Genomic DNA, 18,638 nt, shown 5'->3' on the forward strand with positions numbered 1-18,638 from the left:
CAAGCAGGAGAAGCACAGAAGGAACATTGCCCATAACCCTCCATTTTCAACCTTTCCTGGACTCTCCTTGGGCTGTGTGTTCTCGTGACACCAGCTGAGTCCTCGCTGGGCTGCCACCTCTGCTGCATCATCCAAGTAGCTGCTTCATAACCAGCCCGGCCTGGGAACCTCTGCATGATCGATCCCCTGGAGCCAGAATGGCCTTTCCTGCACGCGTAGGTTAGCCATAGGTTGGAGAACCCCTGCTGAAGTGTTGGCTGCCCTGGGACTGTGAAACCCTCTATTCAGACACCCCCATGAGCCTGGTTAGCACTTCCCCTTTAGCGTGTCTGACTCTCTCCTCTCCCCCAGATGTGCAGGGTGGCAGTGTATACAGCTGCAAGCTGTGTGCGAGAGCCTTCTCCCACACCATCCTGCTCTACCACTATCGAACCCTTCACCAGCTGCAGAGGTGGGACCCCAGCACCTGGGACGGCACCGCTGCCAGCCCAGCCTCACCTGCTGGCCCTGACATGGCACTAGGCCCAGAGATCCCAGACACTGAGCCGGGCACAGACGTGCATTTCATCCTGACCTCAGAGACTGTCAAGGGGAGAGCGTTTGATTATGGCCGGATGGTCTTAAAGTGCTTGCACTGTGCCCGGAAGTATTACTCCAAGGAGGAGCTCGTTGGCCACGTGCGTGCTGTGCACCCTGGCACCAAATGCCTGCCGCTGCCCCAGCTGGCATTGCAGGGGATGGAGAGTCATGAGTGTGGCTGACCACGAGGCATACGTGAAGTCCGTGAAATGCAGAAGTGGCTCCCAGAAGCACCAAGCTGAGAGGCCTCTGGAAAGACCCCATGGGAAGAAGTTTGTTTGCCCAGTTTGCAAGAAGGGCTTTACTAGAAAGCGCATACTCCAGCTTCACTCCAGCACCCACCAAGCCGGCTGCCACCCTTTCTGTGGCACACAGCGGACAGCCTCCCCTCGGCGACTGCACCAGCGCCATCAGCGCAGCTTCCAGTCGGCGGTCAGCGCGGTGGCATGGCTGCACCGGCAGGAGCACCGCCAGGGGACAGTGACCTGCGGCGTCTGCCACTCTGCCTACCGGCACCGCTCCACAAACACATGAGGGTGCACGATGCAGAGCGGCCCGATGGCTGCAGCTTCCCACACTGTGGCTGGAGGTTTAAGGTAAGGGCGCAGATCCCCACCTGGTGCCGGTGGGGGGCGTTATGCTGCTCCCCTGGAGCCCCTGCAGCCATTTGGGGAACAGCAGGGAAGCTCTATTCCTATGCCAGGCTATGGGAATTGCTTCATCATGCTGTTGCTGAATCAATCAGCAGATGGCACATTCCTGACGGCTCCGTGCTGACAGATGTTATCTTGTTCTTCGGTTCTCCCGTCCTTGAGGCTGTTGGGTGGATTCCAGTCTCCCCTCCAGGGGTCCTCTGGTTGTTTCCACTTGACGCCTTCTTCGGCCGATCAACACTGGATTCTTAGGCTGGCACCTCCCTGATCATTCACTTATTATCCATACCAAGCATCCGTCACATACGTCCTCTATCTCTGTTTTAATCACAATTGTGAATACAGCGAGATCGAATACAACAAAACAGGGAGTGGGGAGTCTCTGTGTACTGTTTCTGTTGTTACAAAGTATTGCTTTGAGAACAGACTCTGTCTTAGGATGTACTAACACAATTAGCAGCTTGCAAGTTTCACACACAGAGAGAGAGAGAGAGAAACAGTAAAAACAAGAGACCAAAAACCAAGAGACCTCTTAATTAGTAATACCCTGGAATTTAAACTATGGGGAATCAAACTCATTTGTGATTTGAATACAGAACTTCTTTAGTATGATCCAACACACTCACTTCTCCTGATCCCAATGACATGGCTTCTGAGAGAGAGAGACAGGCACGCTGCAGCTCAAACAGGCAGGGCTTCGAACTCCTCCCCCCCCCCCCCCACCCCAGTGGCAGCCAAGAGGCTCAGGACTGGGGTAGAAGAAGCAGGAAGCTCCATCCTTTTCCCAGCAGCTGATGACGGAGGGAGAGATTCTGGTTTGGTGGATATGGATGTTAGAGGGTCCAGCACCCTGCTAGAAATTCTAGCTCCTGCTGCCTTTCCTGCAACTATGGGTTTGGGGGTGGGGGGTCTGGGCTTCTCCCCAGCACATAACCCAGCCCTCCTCTCTGCCACCTCCAGCTAGTATGTGTTGGGTAAACGCTTGTATCCCTGGAAGGAGCAGTTGTTGAATGAGTTTGAGGGTATTTTGTAGTTAGGGTGGTTTTCACTCTAGCTGGGACCATACTAATCCCCCTCCTTCTCTGGTGAAGAGAGAGGGCAGCAGAGGTAAGGGACTCCCTGGCAGACTGAGTGCTGGCTGCATCCCAGCTGCCTCACATTCAGAGCCTCGGACAACCTGGGAAGTGCAAGCCAAATTCTGGGTCTTTGGCGGTGCAGGCTAGTAACTAGACAAATGCAGCCTGACACAGCCAGCAGCTCCCAGTCCAGCTAGTGGCAAGGAAAGAGCCCCTTTCTCGTGAATTACCTTGGGATATTTGCAAAAAGAAAAGGAGTACTTGTGGCACCTTAGAGACTAACCAATTTATTTGAGCATAAGCTTTCGTGAGCTATAGCTCACTTCACCGGATGGGATATTTGGGGTCTCACCTCCTAGCATCTCTGGAGACTGAAGCCCTCTGCCTACAGAGCAGGGATGGCATGGCCCATAGCAGTGCCAGCCTCCCCAGGATTGCTCTGCCCCCTGCCACCGTGCTCCAGCTCTGATGTAGAGTTACTGCCTTTCGTGGACAGATGGAAGTTCAGCTCCTTCGGTCCTAGGCCTCTTTATCTGGGCTGCCCACAAAGTGGCCTGTTGGGTGCTGGTTTGGGTGGTGTGGGCCCAGCACTCAATTCACAAGAGCCACCAGCTGCTAACAGAGGACCGTGGTGGCTTATCTAGGCTGGATTCACACTAGCCACCTAGAGGTGAAAGGCTCCAAATCCATCACCTTTTCCTGCACAAGGAGACCCCTGGGTCTCTTCAGTTTGAAGGGAATGTCCATCCCCTATTGATCAGCCCAGGTGCTGGCACCCTGCCCCTGCCATTCGGAGTGAGGATATGGCTCCTCTTTACTCGGGAGCTGAGAAGCGATGGCTGCTGCAGCTGCTTTTGTCCTAGCGCATCACATCTGCCTTTTGCCTGCAGAGCAAGGTGCTGCTGAGAGCGCATCTTCAAGCCCACGTCACTCCAGGGCAGTTTGAATGCCATTCCTGTGGCTATGCCTTCCGCCACAAGCATCACTTGCAGTGCCACCAAGCCAGAATGCATGGTGTTCTCTCCAGCAGCGTGAAGAAACCAGACAGCCCCCCAGTGGAACAGCTCAGGTGAGATGCTGTCTGCCTTGAAAGGACTGAGCCTTGGGTCTGATGGCCCATCAGTGTAATTTCCATGCTACAGAAGCAGCTTCCCTAGAAAGCTAAGCATGCTCCTTCTCCCTCCCCAGGGAAGGCTGTGCCATCCTCGCTCACGCAGTAATGCGGAGCTAACCGCATTGCACAAACAGTGAACAGCCAATGGCTTTGATCCCAGGGCATGGGACATCGCAGCACTCCCCTCCCACCTTTACCCAGAACAAAGGCTGCAGCTCAGGCCTAGAGCCTTCTCCACTTGGGTACAGTGCTCTGTGCATGCTGCCTTGTCCTCTATGCTACTTCCCAGCCATTCTCTGGGCTGCCAGCTCCAGGCACCTGCCTTCGCATTAGCCCTCAATAAACAGCGTCGCAGCAGTGGCTGGAATTCTGCTGCTGCCACAGCGAGATTCTATCTGTAGCGGAACACCTGGGCCCACTAGGGCTCGGCCATATCTAAAGGACTGTTGAAGCTACTGCTGGTGTCGGAAGCAAACCCTTTGCATGTCATTGATCTTGTGATACCAGGGCTTGTGACTCCTTCAGGGTTAAGTGTGTGTGTGGAAAAGGGGGAAGAACGCCCGCTTGCGGGGCCCTGGAACAACATCTTACAGTCTGGTGGATGATGGTTTAGAAGCCTCCTGCTGCTATTCAGAGGGCAAACTGCTCCTCAGCAGGGCTTCCTCATGGAGATCATCCACTCGGGCCCATCTGCCTGGTGGCTATTGGTGAGCACTCCGCCCCTCTTCTTCACTTAGAGGTGTCCTTTGAGCAGGCCCAGCTACCTGAAGATGCTGTAGATGGAGCTGTGTTTGAGACACTCCCCGCTCCCAAATGGTGCCCTACTAAACTGTGACCCCAATTGGCAGGCTCGGGGGTCTGGCGCCATGCCTAAGGCCAGGCTCTCCCTGCCCTCCAGTAAAGGTTGCTTCAAACACGTCACCATACATTGACCACCCAGTTCAGGCTTGTCTACAGGGGGTCAAGGCTGGTCTGTTCAGGTTTGTCTGTGTTTTCAAACATAGCTCCATCCATGCAGAGCACAGGACGCACCAGCTGGTGGCCATGCAGCAAGTTCTTTCATGCCAGTCACAGTATGGGTCAGTGACTTGCTGGCTAGGCTTTCCTTGGGCTCAGCTGGAGCACGTCCATCCCTGCGGGAGACCAGCTTGTCAGGGAGTTCTGGAGGCAGGAGATAATTTTCTGCTTAACTCTCACTCAGGCATGTATCAAGGCAGGGCGAAGGACCAGAGGTCTGCTAAGGAAATGCAGGAAGCTTGCTAACAGCAGCTGTGTGGTAGCTGGTGGGAACAACACTCTGAGAAGGCAGCACTTTGCACCCAGGGAGCCCAGGGCAGGATTGTACCCTGGCTGGGGTTTGCCACTTCTGCTTCGTGGCATCACCAGGGCACTCAGGTTGTGGCATTAAGGCTCCTAGAGGAGAGCTGGCTGTCTCAGCACCTGCGGCTCCCTGGCCTGGCCACTGTCCAGCTGGCTAGATTGTCGGGCTCAACAGGTATTGATCAATGGCTCCATGTCTAGTTGGCAGCCGGTATCAAGTGGAGTGCCCCAAGGGTCAGTCCTGGGGCTGGTTTTGTTCAATATCTTCACACCCTCCTCCAGATCATTTATGGATTGCACCCTCAACAAGTTTGCAGAGGACACTGAAGTGGGAGGAGAGGTAGATACGCTGGAGGGTAGGGATAGGATACAGAGGGCCCTAGACAAATTAGAGGATTGGGCCAAAAGAAATCTGATGAGGTTCAACAAGGACAAGTGCAGAGTCCTGCACTTAGGACGGAAGAATCCCATGCACTGCTACAGACTAGGGACCGAATGGCTCGGCAGCAGTTCTACAGAAAAGGACCTAGGGGTTACAGTGGACAAGAAGCTGGATATGAGTCAACAGTGTGCCCTTGTTGCCAAGAAGGCCAATGGCATTTTGGGATGTATAAGTAGGGGCATTGCCAGCAGATCGAGGGACGTGATCATCCCCCTCTATTCGACATTGGTGAGGCCTCATCTGGAGTACCGTGTCCAGTTTTGGGCCCCACACTACAAGAGGGATGTGGAAAAATTGGAAAGAGTCCAGCAGAGGGCAACAAAAATGATGAGGGGACTGGAACACATGACTTATGAGGAGAGACTGAGGGAACTGGGATTGTTTAGTCTGCGGAAGAGAAGAATGAGAGGGGATTTGATAGCTGCTTTCAACTACCTGAAAGGGGGTTCCAAAGAGGATGGCTCTAGACTGTTCTCAGTGGTAGAAGAGGACAGGACAAGGAGTAATGGTCTCAAGTTGCAGTGGGGGAGGTTTAGCTTGGATATTAGGAAAAAGTTTTTCACTAGGAGGGTGGTGAAACACTGGAATGCGTTACCTAGGGAGGTGGTGGAATCTCCTTCCTTAGAAGTTTTTAAGGTCAGGCTTGACAAAGCCCTGGCTGGGATGATTTAGTTGGGGGTTGGTCCTCCTTTGAGCAGGGGGTTGGACTAGATGACCTCCTGAGGTCCCTACCAACCCTGATATTCTGTGATTCACTGATGTCTGCTTCCCCTGGCCTCGTGCTGAGCCACCCAGTCTTGGTGTGACGGGATCAGTGAGGTGCTTCTAACCTCCCCTTGTAGGGCATGCTTGGGATCTCTCGGGAAATGTTCCAGCAATGTGACAGTGCTGGTTCTTTGGGGCCACTGCTGCCTAGCCAGCTGAGAGCACGGGGGCTGTATACCCAGATAGAAGGGAGAGCCAGCCCAGTTCATCCCCAGCCATCAAATGCTGCTGTCATCTGTCTGTGTGGTCGTCATCAACATGCTGCTGTAATTGAGAATGGCGGCTCAGATAGCCACAGCTCAGAGAGAGGCCACTGGCTGTGCCCCTCCAATTGTTTTGGAGGCTGCAGTGAAATCCTAGAGGAGCTTGGGGACCAAAAGAGATCCCTGCCATATCTGTGGAGAGGGAAGGGGCGCTGACAGAGCCCTTCCACTCAGGCAAAGGCAGACTCAGCCCGCTGTGTGTGTCTGTCTTCAGGCTGCGTGCCAAAAAGTAATTCTGGTATTGTCCCACTTCTACTGCCCTGCCAGTGTCTTCACCCAGGCTGGCGGTGCTGACTCTGGCTAGCCTCGCTGAGCCTGTGTGGGGAGAGGTACTCTGTTCCTCCTTGTGCATTCCCAATACAGAGGGTCCACACACCTGGCCCCATGGGGCATGTCCTGGTGTGAGGTCTCATCACTTCACTAGCCCCATCTGTTTTAGCCCTGCGGAGCTAGTGCAGCTGTAGGCGGAACATGGCTCTGATCCAGTCTGGCAGTTCCTAAGGGCCAGACATCTAGTGCAATGTCCTGTCTCCAAGAGAGGCTGGTGCTTCAGGGGAAGGTGTAAGAACCTGGCAGTATCAGATGTGGGATAATCTGCCCCTGCATTAGGTCTCATCCTGCTCTATCTAGGGAGGTTGGATTAAGCCCTGAAGCATGAAGCTTAACATCCCTTCCCACGTTTGTTAGCATTAAGTATGATCACTCTCAGGTTTCAGAGTAACAGCCATGTTAGTCTGTATTCGCAAAAAGAAAAGGAGGACGTGTGGCACCTTAGAGACTAACCAATTTATTTGAGCATAAGCTTTCGTGAGCTACAGCTCACTTCATCGGATGCATCATGAAAGCTTATGCTCAAATAAATTGGTTAGTCTCTAAGGTGCCACAAGTACTCCTTTTTATGATCACTCTGACTTGTCTTGTTATCCCTATACATAGCCACTCCCTTTTGGAATCTTGCTAATTTCATGCTTACAATTCAGTTTCACCATCCAACTACATGTGCTTGCATGAAATAATATTTCCTTTTCTCCATTCTGAATTTTGCCGCCTTTTAATTTCATCCACTGTCCCCTGGGCCTTGTTGTATGAGACCGGGAGAACAGATGTTCCTGAACTACCTTCTCCAGACTGTTTGTTACAGGCAAAACTGGTAGCCTTACCTGTTACAGTGGTGTGACACTTTCCAGGAGAAGACCCATCTCAGGTGCTTATAACTTTGCCAAACTATAATTTGGACTGGAATTTTCCATGCTGTGTGTCTGCCTCCAGCAGAATACAGGACAAGGACACGGACGGGTTGGAGGGGATGGGACAGAAGGGGTCAAGTTTGGGGCAAATGGGCAGAAGTCTATGCCCACTAGATCGCACTCCCCTTCTCTTAGTCCCCTCCCTGGGTGTGGTAGATGGAGGATACATTTCCCCTTCATTGGAGAGGTGGCTGATCGTCACCCAAGCAACAGGCCTGTGTCGTCAATTCTGGCAGCTGTCAGCACCTCAGTGATTGGGGCACTTGATGAAGTTTCACCCCACAATAGATGTGACCAAAATTAAGCCCCATCACAGCGGCTCAGGTGGAGGAGCAGGGCTGAGCCACGCGGCCATGGCTCAGGCTGTTCTGTGATATCTTCACAAAGATCTGTAACTGGAGCTATGCTGGCACTCTCCGGTTACTGGCCTGCCCTGTAACTATCTCACAGGAGCATGCAGCTACGTACCCACCTCCTGCATCTTTCATGAACTCTCGTGACTGGAGCCTGAGCCTTGCCTGTGCCATGGAGCCCCTTGTACTCTGGAGAAGAGCAGCTGAATTGGATCTGGGCCTATAGCTTGTGTTGCCTGGTGGATTGATTTGAAATCAAGGCCATTTAAATCACTGATGTTAATCAGTTTTTCCATTTGTACTTCAGTTATTTTCTGAAGAGTGGTGCTTTCTCATTGGTTGACATAATCATTATGTCTGGATTTTACAATTAAATAGAGCTTTGCAGTGGCTTTGGTACATCTTTGCTACCTTGGAGGGCTCACGTTTATTTAAGCAATGATCTAGATTAATATTTTCACATTCTTATTGTACATCTGTTACCCACACAAAATTCTGTTACTCACACGCTCAAGGGCACCCACCTTTACCCAGTTCCTAGGGCTCAAGGCATAAACCTCTTAATTTAGGCATCTAACTTTACCCCTCTGTGGGCTTTGGGCTCTACTCCTCCATGGACTCAGAGCAAACACGCTTTCCCTGTGGACTCAGGGCTTAATCTTTTGCGGGTTTATGGGGTCTTTTACCAGTGAAAGAGCCTTACACAGTAATATACTACATAATCTCTGTTTATTAACGATCACCAAACATAGACTGCACACTCTACACATATAGTGCTCACCACTCCCAGTAAGACAGATGAACTTTTCTTGATGGCGAGTCAGGATCAGGTTCATCTGGGGGACTCCAGTTTCTGCATTGGAGCGGTGTTGAGGTCTGGCAGCTCTGATCTTTGGGGCTGTGTCCTAGAGTTGGTTCCCAAAGAACTTCCTTTTGGACTCCAGTTTATATAGTGACATTTGAGTCCTTTTTAGCTGTACCTTAACCAATCATTATACTAAAATTTTACTAACCAATCCTAATATAGTGTAACAAAATTCTCTAACCAATCCTGTCCCACCACCTTAATTTACACGTAGCAAAATTAATTATGTAACAGACAGAAACAATTAACAAACCAGACAGAGACCATACAGATAAACAATAGGGAAGTGGGAACCATAATGACAAACCAATAAAGAAATGAGGATTTCACAACTACAACTATTGATAAATGATTTCCTGACAGACAAGATGCTGTCAAACTAAGTTTTCTTTAACCTTCTTAAGATCTGTTTCTTTATCTGGTGATAGTGGGGGCCATTAGGATAGGGTCTCCTTCTTTACAGCGGATCTGACATTGCTTTAATGTAATGTAGATGGAATGTGAGGATGTGACTTCCTGCTTCTCAGCTAATGGCTGCTGCTCGGCGGCTCTTTTAATCTGGCTGCAGACGAAGGCTTTAGGCCTTACAATATGGCTGCAGACAAAGGCCTGATCCTTACACATCTTTAGCACATTAGAAAATGGTGAATGAGATATTGCTTATTTACTAGATAATCAGCTGTTTGGTCACAGTTTGTGTCACGGTGAAGTAGGATGGCAACTGGAATTTAATGAAACCCACAAACCAGGATACAGCATTTATTAACCAAAACAGCCTTTACATGTCTTGGGTACATAAAGCTCTCTTCTGAAAACTTGGTTCACGTTTACTCCTGAATGATTGATGAAACAGACGGATTAACTGAAGTCAGTGAATTAAACTGATTTCAGTTGTTTGCAGTGTTGTAGCCATGTTGGTCACAGGATATCAGAGAGAGAAGTTAAGTGAGACCGTATCTTTTATTGGTCCAATTTGTCTTGGTGGAAGGTACATGCTTTCAAGCTACATGGAGCTCAGGTTGGTCCAATAAAAGATGATCCCTCACCTACCTTGGCTCTTGGATTATTTCAGGTCAGCCTGAGATAACTTTCAAATATGCTTAAGTGTGACTGGAGCTTAAATTCCTAGTCTCGTCAAGTCTCTTGTAAAGGAGACGGTCTTGTGACTTTCTGACTGTTGTGCCATATTTATAAAACTAGGCCTCAATAGTTCTATCATATCTCTCCTCCCTCCACCCCTGGTTTGTTCTTTATTCAGAAAAGCAACCTTTAACTCCTGCATTTTTGAGAGAGGCTCATGGATTCAGCATATTTATTTTTTATTTAAATATTTTCCGGGGTTGTAATAAGTTTAGGCTTTAACATGTTTTGTCTTAAATTCTGGTTTCATTTGAAACAGGTTTATTTTTAAAAAGAAAAACTCTTACTTAAATAACATCAAAAAACCCTCATAAATCAGAAAATCATCAGTCTATATCCACCTGGCTTGTTGTGCCAAAGGACTGTTCCTAGCAGGTCATGTGTGGGATGCTGGCCGCCCTTCTGGCCTTCAATTGGATGCTCTTGATTTGGCTTGGGGAGTTGGCTCTGAGGAGCTTTCTCCCCCTGTGGAGCTGGGAAGAGCTCAGTGTTGTACAGCATATTCAGCACTCAAGGTGCTCGAGGCAGCTACGGGGGAAGACTGCACTGCTTGTTCCTAATCTCGTGCCATAAATGGCCCTGACTGGAGCAGATCCCTGACCTGCAGAGCTGTCTGAGATACGACAGGAGCAGCAAGTGGTGATGATGCGGGGGGGCTAGGAGGCTGACAGTGAAGGCAGAAAGATCCTGCGGGCACCAGGGGGACTGGTTACTATGGGTCTTTGGGGTTCCTATGTCCTTGAGAGGCTAGTCCCAGCTGCTCAGAGTTTTTTCTGTTGGTGTCTATGGGGAAGCGAGACTATTTGCGTTAGCACAGAGAAGAAACTGGGTACAAGGGACCTAGCATGGGAGCCGCTAGATTAGGTGATTGGAATAGAGCTATCTGGATTGTGGGGCTCAAACGTACATACAATCATAGAATATCAGGGTTAGAAGGGACCTCAGAAGGTCACGTAGTCCAACCCCCTGCTCAAAGCAGGACCAATCCCCAACTAAATCATCCCAGTCAGGGCTTTGTCAAGCCTGACCTTAAAAATATCTAAGGAAGGAGATTCCACCACCTCCCTAGGTAACGCATGCCAGTGTTTCACCGCCCTCCTAGTGAAAAAGGTTTTCCTAATATCCAACCTAAACCTCCCCCACTGCAACTTGAGACCATTACTCCTTGTTCTGTCATCAGCTACCACTGAGAACAGTCTAGAGCCATCCTCTTTGGAACCCCCTTTCAGGTAATTGAAAGCAGCTATCAAATCCCCTCTCGTTCTTCTCTTCCACAGACTAAACAATCCCAGTTCCCTCAACCTCTACTCATAAGTCATGTGTTCCAGTCCCCTCATAATTTTTGTTGCCCTCCGCTGGACTCTTTCCAATTTTTCCACATCCTTCTTGTAGTGTAGGGCCCAAAACTGGACACAGTACTCCAGATGAGGCCTCACCAATGTTGAATACAGGGGAAGGATCACGTCCGTCGATCTGCTGGCAATGTCCCTACATAGAATCATAGAATCATAGAATATAAGGGTTGGAAGGGACCCCAGAAGGTCATCTAGTCCAACCCCCTGCTCGAAGCAGGACCAAATCCCAGTTAAATCATCAAATACATATACATCCCAAACACATATACATACACATATACACAAATACATACACATATACATCCCAAAATGCCTTTGGCCTTCTTGGCAACAAGGGCACACTGGATATGAGCCTAATTTGTCTAGGGCCCTCTGTATCCTATCCCTACCCTCCAGCATATCTACCTCTCCTCCCACTTTAGTGTCATCTGCAAACTTGCTGAGGGTGCAAGCCACACCATCCTCCAGATCATTTATGAAGATATTGAACAAAACTGGCCCAAGGACTGACCCTTGGTGCACTCCACTTGATACCAGCTGCCAACAAGACATGGAGCCATTGATCGCTACCCGTTGAGCCCGACAATCTAGCCAACTTTCTATCCACCTTATTGTCAATTCGTCCAGCCCATACTTCTTGAACTTGTTGGCAAGAATAGTGTGGGAGACCATGTCAAAAGCTGTGCTAAAGTCAAGGAACAACACATCCACCGCTTTCCCCTCATCCACAGAGCCAGTTATCTCATCATAGAAGGCAATTAGATTAGTCAGGCATGACTTGCCCTTGGTGAATCCATGCTGACTGTTCCTGATCACTTTCCTCTCCTCTAAGTGCTTCAAAATTGATTCCTTGAGGACCTGCTCCATGTTTTTTCCAGGGACTGAGGTGAGGCTGACTGGCCCGTAGTTCCCAGGATTCTCCTTCTTCCCTTTTTTAAAGATGGGCACTACATTAGCCTTTTTCTAGTCGTCCGGGACTTCCCCCGATCGCCATAAGTTTTCCAAGATAATGGCCAATGGCTCTGCAATCACATCCACCAACTCCTTTAGCTCTCTCGGATGCAACGCATCCGGCCCCAGGGACTTGTGCTCGTCCAGCTTTTCTAAATAGTCCCAAACCACTTCTTTCTTCACAGAGGGCTGGTCACCTCCTCCCCATGCTGTGCTGCCCAGTGCAGTAGTCTGGGAGCTGACCTTGTTCGTGAAGACAGAGGCAAAAAAAGCACTGAGTACATTAGCTTTTTCCACATCCTCTGTCACTAGGTTGCCTCCCTCATTCAGTAAGGGGCCCACACTTTCCTTGACCTTCTTCTTGTTGCCAACATACCTGAAGAAACCCTTCTTGTTACTCTTAACATCTCTTGCTAGCTGCAACTCCAGGTGTGATTTGGCCTTCCTGATTTCACTCCTGCATGCCCGAGCAATATTTTTATACTCATCCCTGGTCATTTGTCCAATCTTCTACTTCTTGTAAGTTTCTTTTTTGTGTTTAAGATCAGCAAGGATTTCACTGTGAAGCCAATCTGGTCGCCTGCCATATTTACTATTCTTTCGACACATCAGGATGGTTTGTCCCTGTAACCTCAATAAGGATTCTTTAAAATACAGCCAGCTCTCCTGGACTCCTTTCCCCCTCATGTTATTCTCCCAGGGGATCCTGCCCATCAGTTCCCTGAGGGAGTCAAAGTCTGCTTTTCTGAAGTCCAGGGTCCGTATTCTGAACAGGGTCCAGGGTCTGAAGTCAGCGGTCCATACAGGCTGCACACAACTCTTACTCTAGGTTTTGTCTACATTAAGGCAGTTTGTGGGCCCTTTTCTGTACCATTACAGCTCCACCAGCGGAATTGCTGGGCAACAATGGAAGCTGCAGCCTAGACAGTGCCCGCGATTAAACAAATGCTGGTGAAATTGCCTGAGCCCCCTTGCAATTTTCCATTCTCCTTCCTCCCCAACAACTAGTCCTCTGTTAAGGTCACTTTTTTATATCTACCTGTGGGGTTTTGTCACTTGCCCCTTCACTTTGTAATGCCCTCCTCACTTTGGCTAGTTAAGATCCCATGCTTCCTAGGCACACTTGCCAGCTGCCTGTGCTCTGAGATTCCTGAAGAGTGCTGTGCAGACAGGCTGTTTCTCATTTGGGCTGTCTCTGTCTGCAGGCGCACACAGCAGGGAGACTCGGGAACAGAGCCCAGCGCACACCCACTCAGGAGAGCAGGCTGCGAGCCTCCGAAATAAAAGATCCTCCTACAACGTTAGCTGCAGTGTTGGCTTGAGAGGACAGTTTTCCCTGGCCTGGGCATGAGGCACCAAGTAACTTGCTCACAGGGACTGGGTGCAGAAGCAGGGTTGACAAATGGAGACTCTTTCCAGGTAAGCTGGTCCATGCTATGCGGGGTCTGTACTGAAGGGAAGCTGACTCATGGGAATTACTGTCCCGTTAAAAGTCATCTGGGACTGTGGCTGGCAGCATCCAGTAATGCTAATAAACCTTGTTAGTTTCTGTTGGAGGTGACGACTATTGCATTCCCTCTGAAGGGCATAGAGTGGCCCAGGGGGTTAATACATGAGCCGCGGTCTCTGATCTTGGTGTATCTTGGACCATGAGTGCAGGTGAGTTTTGGGCCCAGTCCAGTCCCTAGCAGATACTCAGTCCTTCTCCCTGGACCTGGATATGTCCCGGAATCAAGTGGGAATCTGCTGTAATATTTTTATGATGCCGTTGTGTGCTTCAGTTTCCCATGGCTGCCTAGTGGAGGGAAAGGTATTGAGTCTGCTCTTGGGGCAGCGCAGGATATGAGGGGTGGGTGACCCCTTGCTGTCTAGGATGCAGCCAATAGGACCAGTAAGGAACTGTCAGGAACCTGCTGTATTTATGCAGATTCCTGAAGAGACAATAGAGGTTCCCTTCCCCCCGCCCCCACAGCAGGGAGGTTGAGCAGAGACCAGCTCAAGAACGAAGGACTTCTGGAGGAAGCTGGCTCTCTCTCCTGGGACTCCCTCCAGGTCAGAGGGACATAGCTGAAGCTGCAGTCCCACTGCAGCTTGGCTGGTGTGTTGTGCTGACTGGGCCCTAACGGACTGTGCTTTAATCTTCACTTCTCTGTGCTAGCCCAAGGCCTTCCCGGGCTGTGTCCCAGCTGACTATTAAACCCCGCTGTGTGTGGAACAGGCTATTTGGGGTCATTGCAAATACTTTCCAGGCTGAAGAGCAAATGCATCTCTGCCCAGGGCCTGACTCGCAGGGCAGAGCTTGGGGTGTGAAGTAGGAGGGCTGGAGTCCAGAGGCTCAGGCTAGGAGGCGGAGGAAGAGGGGCTCCTGTGGGGTGTGGCACACTGCAGGGGACCCTCCAAGGGACCCTGGGGTGTAGCAGTGATTGAGGGGATCCAGGGCAGCTCCCCATCACTGCTCAGCCCCTTTGAATCCTGCTGTGCTCTTTGATTGGGCTCCTATTCTGTGCGGCTGGGCCTGCAGCAGCTTTCAATGTTCCGAGCGCCCCCACCCCCAAAGAGCGATGTGGCAGTGACCCCTCTACCTGGTCAAGGAACAACATGGCCAGCATCCAGCTGGAGCCCTGGCCAAAGCCAGTCTTCCCCCCGCTTGGGTTGGAGTCCTTTGGAGTTTCAGGGGTCACCCAGCACTGTGATCTCCCATATAGCACTGTTCTAGTGACCTGCCAGCAGCCCAGGATAGCTATACTTGTCTGGGTGGGATCCTACACCTGCCTGATCCTGGGGGGTGGTCCCAGAAACCCCCAAAGGAAGGTGGCAGGGAGTTGGGGGGTGTAGGAATTCCCTTCCTGACCCTACATCTGGCAGTCACTTCAGCCCCGCGCACATGAATCTCCAGGGTGCTGTGTCCACTTTCATTTGGCTCCTGATCCTTTGGGCCTTGTCCTTTTCTCCTGCCATCTCATAGCGTGGCTTGTGCTGGCATCTCCTCCTGCGGGGAATCTCAATGGGTATGTGCCTGCCTGTGGGGGGCAGCGGGACCTGTGCCACATGTGGGAGGTCAGTGTTCGATTAACAGCTGGGGTGAGCACCCTGGCACCTGTTCAAATAGCTCCAGTGCCACAGCCCAGAGCCACATCCACCCGGCAGGACCTGCCTCCCTGCAGGCTTCACTCTGTGCTCTGCCAGAGCTTGGCTTAGATAGCAGCTCTTCTCTGTGAGGTCAGGGTCCCAATGCCAGAGGCGGACAGCTGGCGGGGGAGAGGGACACTGGGTTAGTACCACCGGGCTCTCACTGTGACGGTGGTATTTACAAGACTCTTCTGTTGGCCTTCCCGCTCCTGCCCCCATGTGTTGGCTGGGTACCAGGGAATTCCCCACCCAGCTGCCTCGGTCGCTTGTTCACATCCAACTGCCAGCTGTTCCTATGTCATGCCGCCTGTGGCCTGGCTCTGTCCCATCGAGCTGGTGATCTCAGAGCTCTCTATGATCTTCATGAATTTGCCTTTGCACACAAGTCTCACAAGTCTCTCAATGTTGTTCCATGTTTACATGTGGGGAAACTGAGGCACAGTATGAGTAAGGCTGAGATTTTCAAAGGAGCCCAAGGGAGTAGGGCACCTAATTCCCTTAGGCTTTTTTTTTTGAAAATCTCTGCCTGGGTGGCTTGCCCAAGATTGCAGGACAGCATTAGGGGAGCACTGGCGGAGCTGTGGGAGGGGCGGAAACTGGCCCCTCTCCCTGTGCTAGGTCAGTGTAATTAGACCACTGGTTAGGCAGGGTCACCAGCTCCTCTGCCTCCCACCTGTCCCATCCATGCAGTTTAACTGCTGCCCCTGCCCCCACAAGGCAAACATCTGCTCCGCGCTAAGCACAGGCCAGGCCCACAGCATAGCAGTGTCCTCTTTATTTGCCGGGGTAATCGGTGGGAGGGAGCAGTAGCATCAGTTTGCCCTTTGAGTCCCAGGCCCGGAGCCCTGCGTTCCTTCTGCGCTGGCTGCCCTTAGGCTCTCGGAGAAGGGACCCTGCCTCATGGCAGGAATTCGGGGTCTTGTTTTATAAATCACTAGTGGAGCCCAGCCCTTGAGTGGAGCAGCCGCAGGCAGGGCAGGGTGGTGGGTCAGCGCAGGGAGGCTGAGATGGCTTCCAGAGGGAGGACTCCTGCTGACCCAAGGCTAGAATCCAGCCACGCTGGGGGAATCGTGCTCTGGTGACAAAGCTACTGGCATGGGGCTCCCAGGCTGCAGGTGATGGGGGTGACCAAGCAATGTCTGCCCAGCCAGTGATGCCAAATCAAGGACATTCCCCGGCCTGGGGGAGGATCCCAGCTTGGGGATCGCGGGGGAATTCCATTTTCAGAGGGATTTCCCTGTGCCTCAGCCCCGCCCCCATAGCCAACACAGCAGCGGGGGCGGGGGATGCCTGTGGGGACCCCATTCTGCCAGAGAGCGGCCAGGGAGTAAGGTGACTGGCCCAAGGAAGGACACACCCTGTGGCTGGGCCAGCTGGAGAGCCCCATGTGCGTAGCTAAGTGGGGCCCCTGCTGGGCATGTACAACTCTGCTGCTGCCAGGCTCCTGAGGGGGACACAGCTACGCCAACCTCTGTGTCTGGGAGGCTGGGTCACCTCCATCTGGAACTGATCCAGCCCCTGGGGAGGGTCACTGCAGCCAGCTAGAGGATGGATCCCCCCAATCCCTGGTCTGGATTGGCAACACTGCAAGGCTGCAGCCCGAGAAATGGGGCTATAGGGGTGCCAGGGGTTCTGTGGGGCAGCGGTTCCTCTCCTCCAGGCCAGTGCAGAGACGCTCAGGCTGTCCTGTCAACTGGCTCCTTCCCCTCAGCTAACGCAGGGTGGGCTGCAGCCGTGCCGTCTCTGGAAGCAATGCAGGCAGGGGTTAGCCCAGCCCTGGGACTGCTGGGACCCCGTGGAGACACTGGCGGAGCGGCTTCTGCTGGGAGGGAGAGAGGACAGCAGGGTCAGATGTGCACCATGCTCTCTGGGGCAGACCGCTGTGCTGCCAGCCTGCTGCTACTGGGCCTGTCCCCCAGTTCCTGGCCCCGATAATATGGGGAGCCCGAGGTTTGCCTGCAGTCACCCAGCCCCTCCGCGCTTGCCCCCCATGGTCTCTCTCCTGCACTCTCACAATCCCCTTTGCCCGCTTGCTGGGCTAGAAGAGGTGCCCAAAAACGCACCGGAAGGAGGCAGGGTGAGGAGGGCACACAGCGCCCTCAGGATCCTGCCAGGCGGGGCTGGCTCCATAGAATCATAGAATCATAGAATATCAGGGTTGGAAGGGACCCCAGAAGGTCATCTAGTCCAACCCCCTGCTCAAAGCAGGACCAATTCCCAGTTAAATCATCCCAGCCAGGGCTTTGTCAAGCCTGACCTTAAAAACCTCTAAGGAAGGAGATTCTACCACCTCCCTAGGTAACGCATTCCAGTGTTTCACCACCCTCTTAGTGAAAAAGTTTTTCCTAATATCCAATCTAAACCTCCCCCACTGCAACTTGAGACCATTACTCCTCGTTCTGTCATCTGCTACCATTGAGAACAGTCTAGAGCCATCCTCTTTGGAACCCCCTTTCAGGTAGTTGAAAGCAGCTATCAAATCCCCCCTCATTCTTCTCTTCTGCAGGCTAAACAATCCCAGCTCCCTCAGCCTCTCCTCATAACTCGTGTTCCAGACCCCTAATCATTTTTGTTGCCCTTCGCTGGACTCTCTCCAATTTATCCACATCCTTCTTGAAGTGTGGGGCCCAAAACTGGACACAGTACTCCAGATGAGGCCTCACCAATGTCGAATAGAGGGGAACGATCACGTCCCTCGATCTGCTCGCTATGCCCCTACTTATACATCCCAAAATGCCATTGGCCTTCTTGGCAACAAGGGCACACTGCTGACTCATATCCAGCTTCTCGTCCACTGTCACCCCTAGGTCCTTTTCTGTAGAACTGCTGCCGAGCCATTCGGTCCCTAGTCTGTAGCAGTGCATGGGATTCTTCTGTCCTAAGTGCAGGACGCTGCACTTATCCTTATTGAACCTCATCAGATTTCTTTTGGCCCAATCCTCCAATTTGTCTAGGTCTTTCTGTATCCTATCCCTCCCCTCCAGCGTATCTACCACTCCTCCCAGTTTAGTATCATCCGCAAATTTGCTGAGAGTGTAATCCACACCATCCTCCAGATCATTTATGAAGATATTGAACAAAAACTCCAGGGCAAGGTCAGTGTCTGGAGCAGCTGGGAGAGCCCCACTCTTGTGGGCACCCATCTGTTCTGCTGCAGGCCCCTGCCTGGGTGGGGTTTGGCTCCAGTCGGGGAAAGCCTGCTCACAGCTGTCCCTCTGGGGTCCGTGGGTCAGAGCAGAATCCAGTCCGACTGCATAGTCCATGGCACCCCATGCTGTGCCCCAGAGGTCTTGGCACCACATCTCTCCCTGCTGTCCTGGCTGGGCTGGTGCAGAGTGGGGGCCATTAATTGGCCCCTTCGCCTGCCGTGCAGGGGTGGGGAATTT

At 51.8% G+C, this 18,638-nt stretch overlaps 1 protein-coding gene across 4 annotated transcripts in view; it reads left to right on the forward strand.

Moving 5' to 3' along the window:
• Positions 1-18,638, forward strand: part of LOC125620874 (zinc finger E-box-binding homeobox 2) — a 34,695-nt gene that overhangs the window by 12,976 nt on the left and 3,081 nt on the right. For 3 of the 4 annotated variants that reach the window (XR_012664513.1, XM_048817100.2, XM_075118235.1), the window contains exons 3-5: positions 352-1,175; positions 3,199-3,377; positions 13,329-13,542. Coding sequence is in view for 2 of the 4 variants with exons in the window: in XM_075118235.1 (XP_074974336.1) it covers positions 1,026-1,175; positions 3,199-3,377; positions 13,329-13,407 (408 nt within the window). In the remaining 2 variants the exon portion in view is untranslated. The remainder of the gene's footprint in view (positions 1-351; positions 1,176-3,198; positions 3,378-13,328; positions 13,543-18,638) is intronic. The other variant, XM_048817099.2, reaches the window with a different exon arrangement.

The sequence above is a fragment of the Caretta caretta genome, chromosome 12, assembly GCF_965140235.1.
Source record: "Caretta caretta isolate rCarCar2 chromosome 12, rCarCar1.hap1, whole genome shotgun sequence".
Classification (NCBI taxonomy): Eukaryota; Metazoa; Chordata; order Testudines; family Cheloniidae; genus Caretta; species Caretta caretta.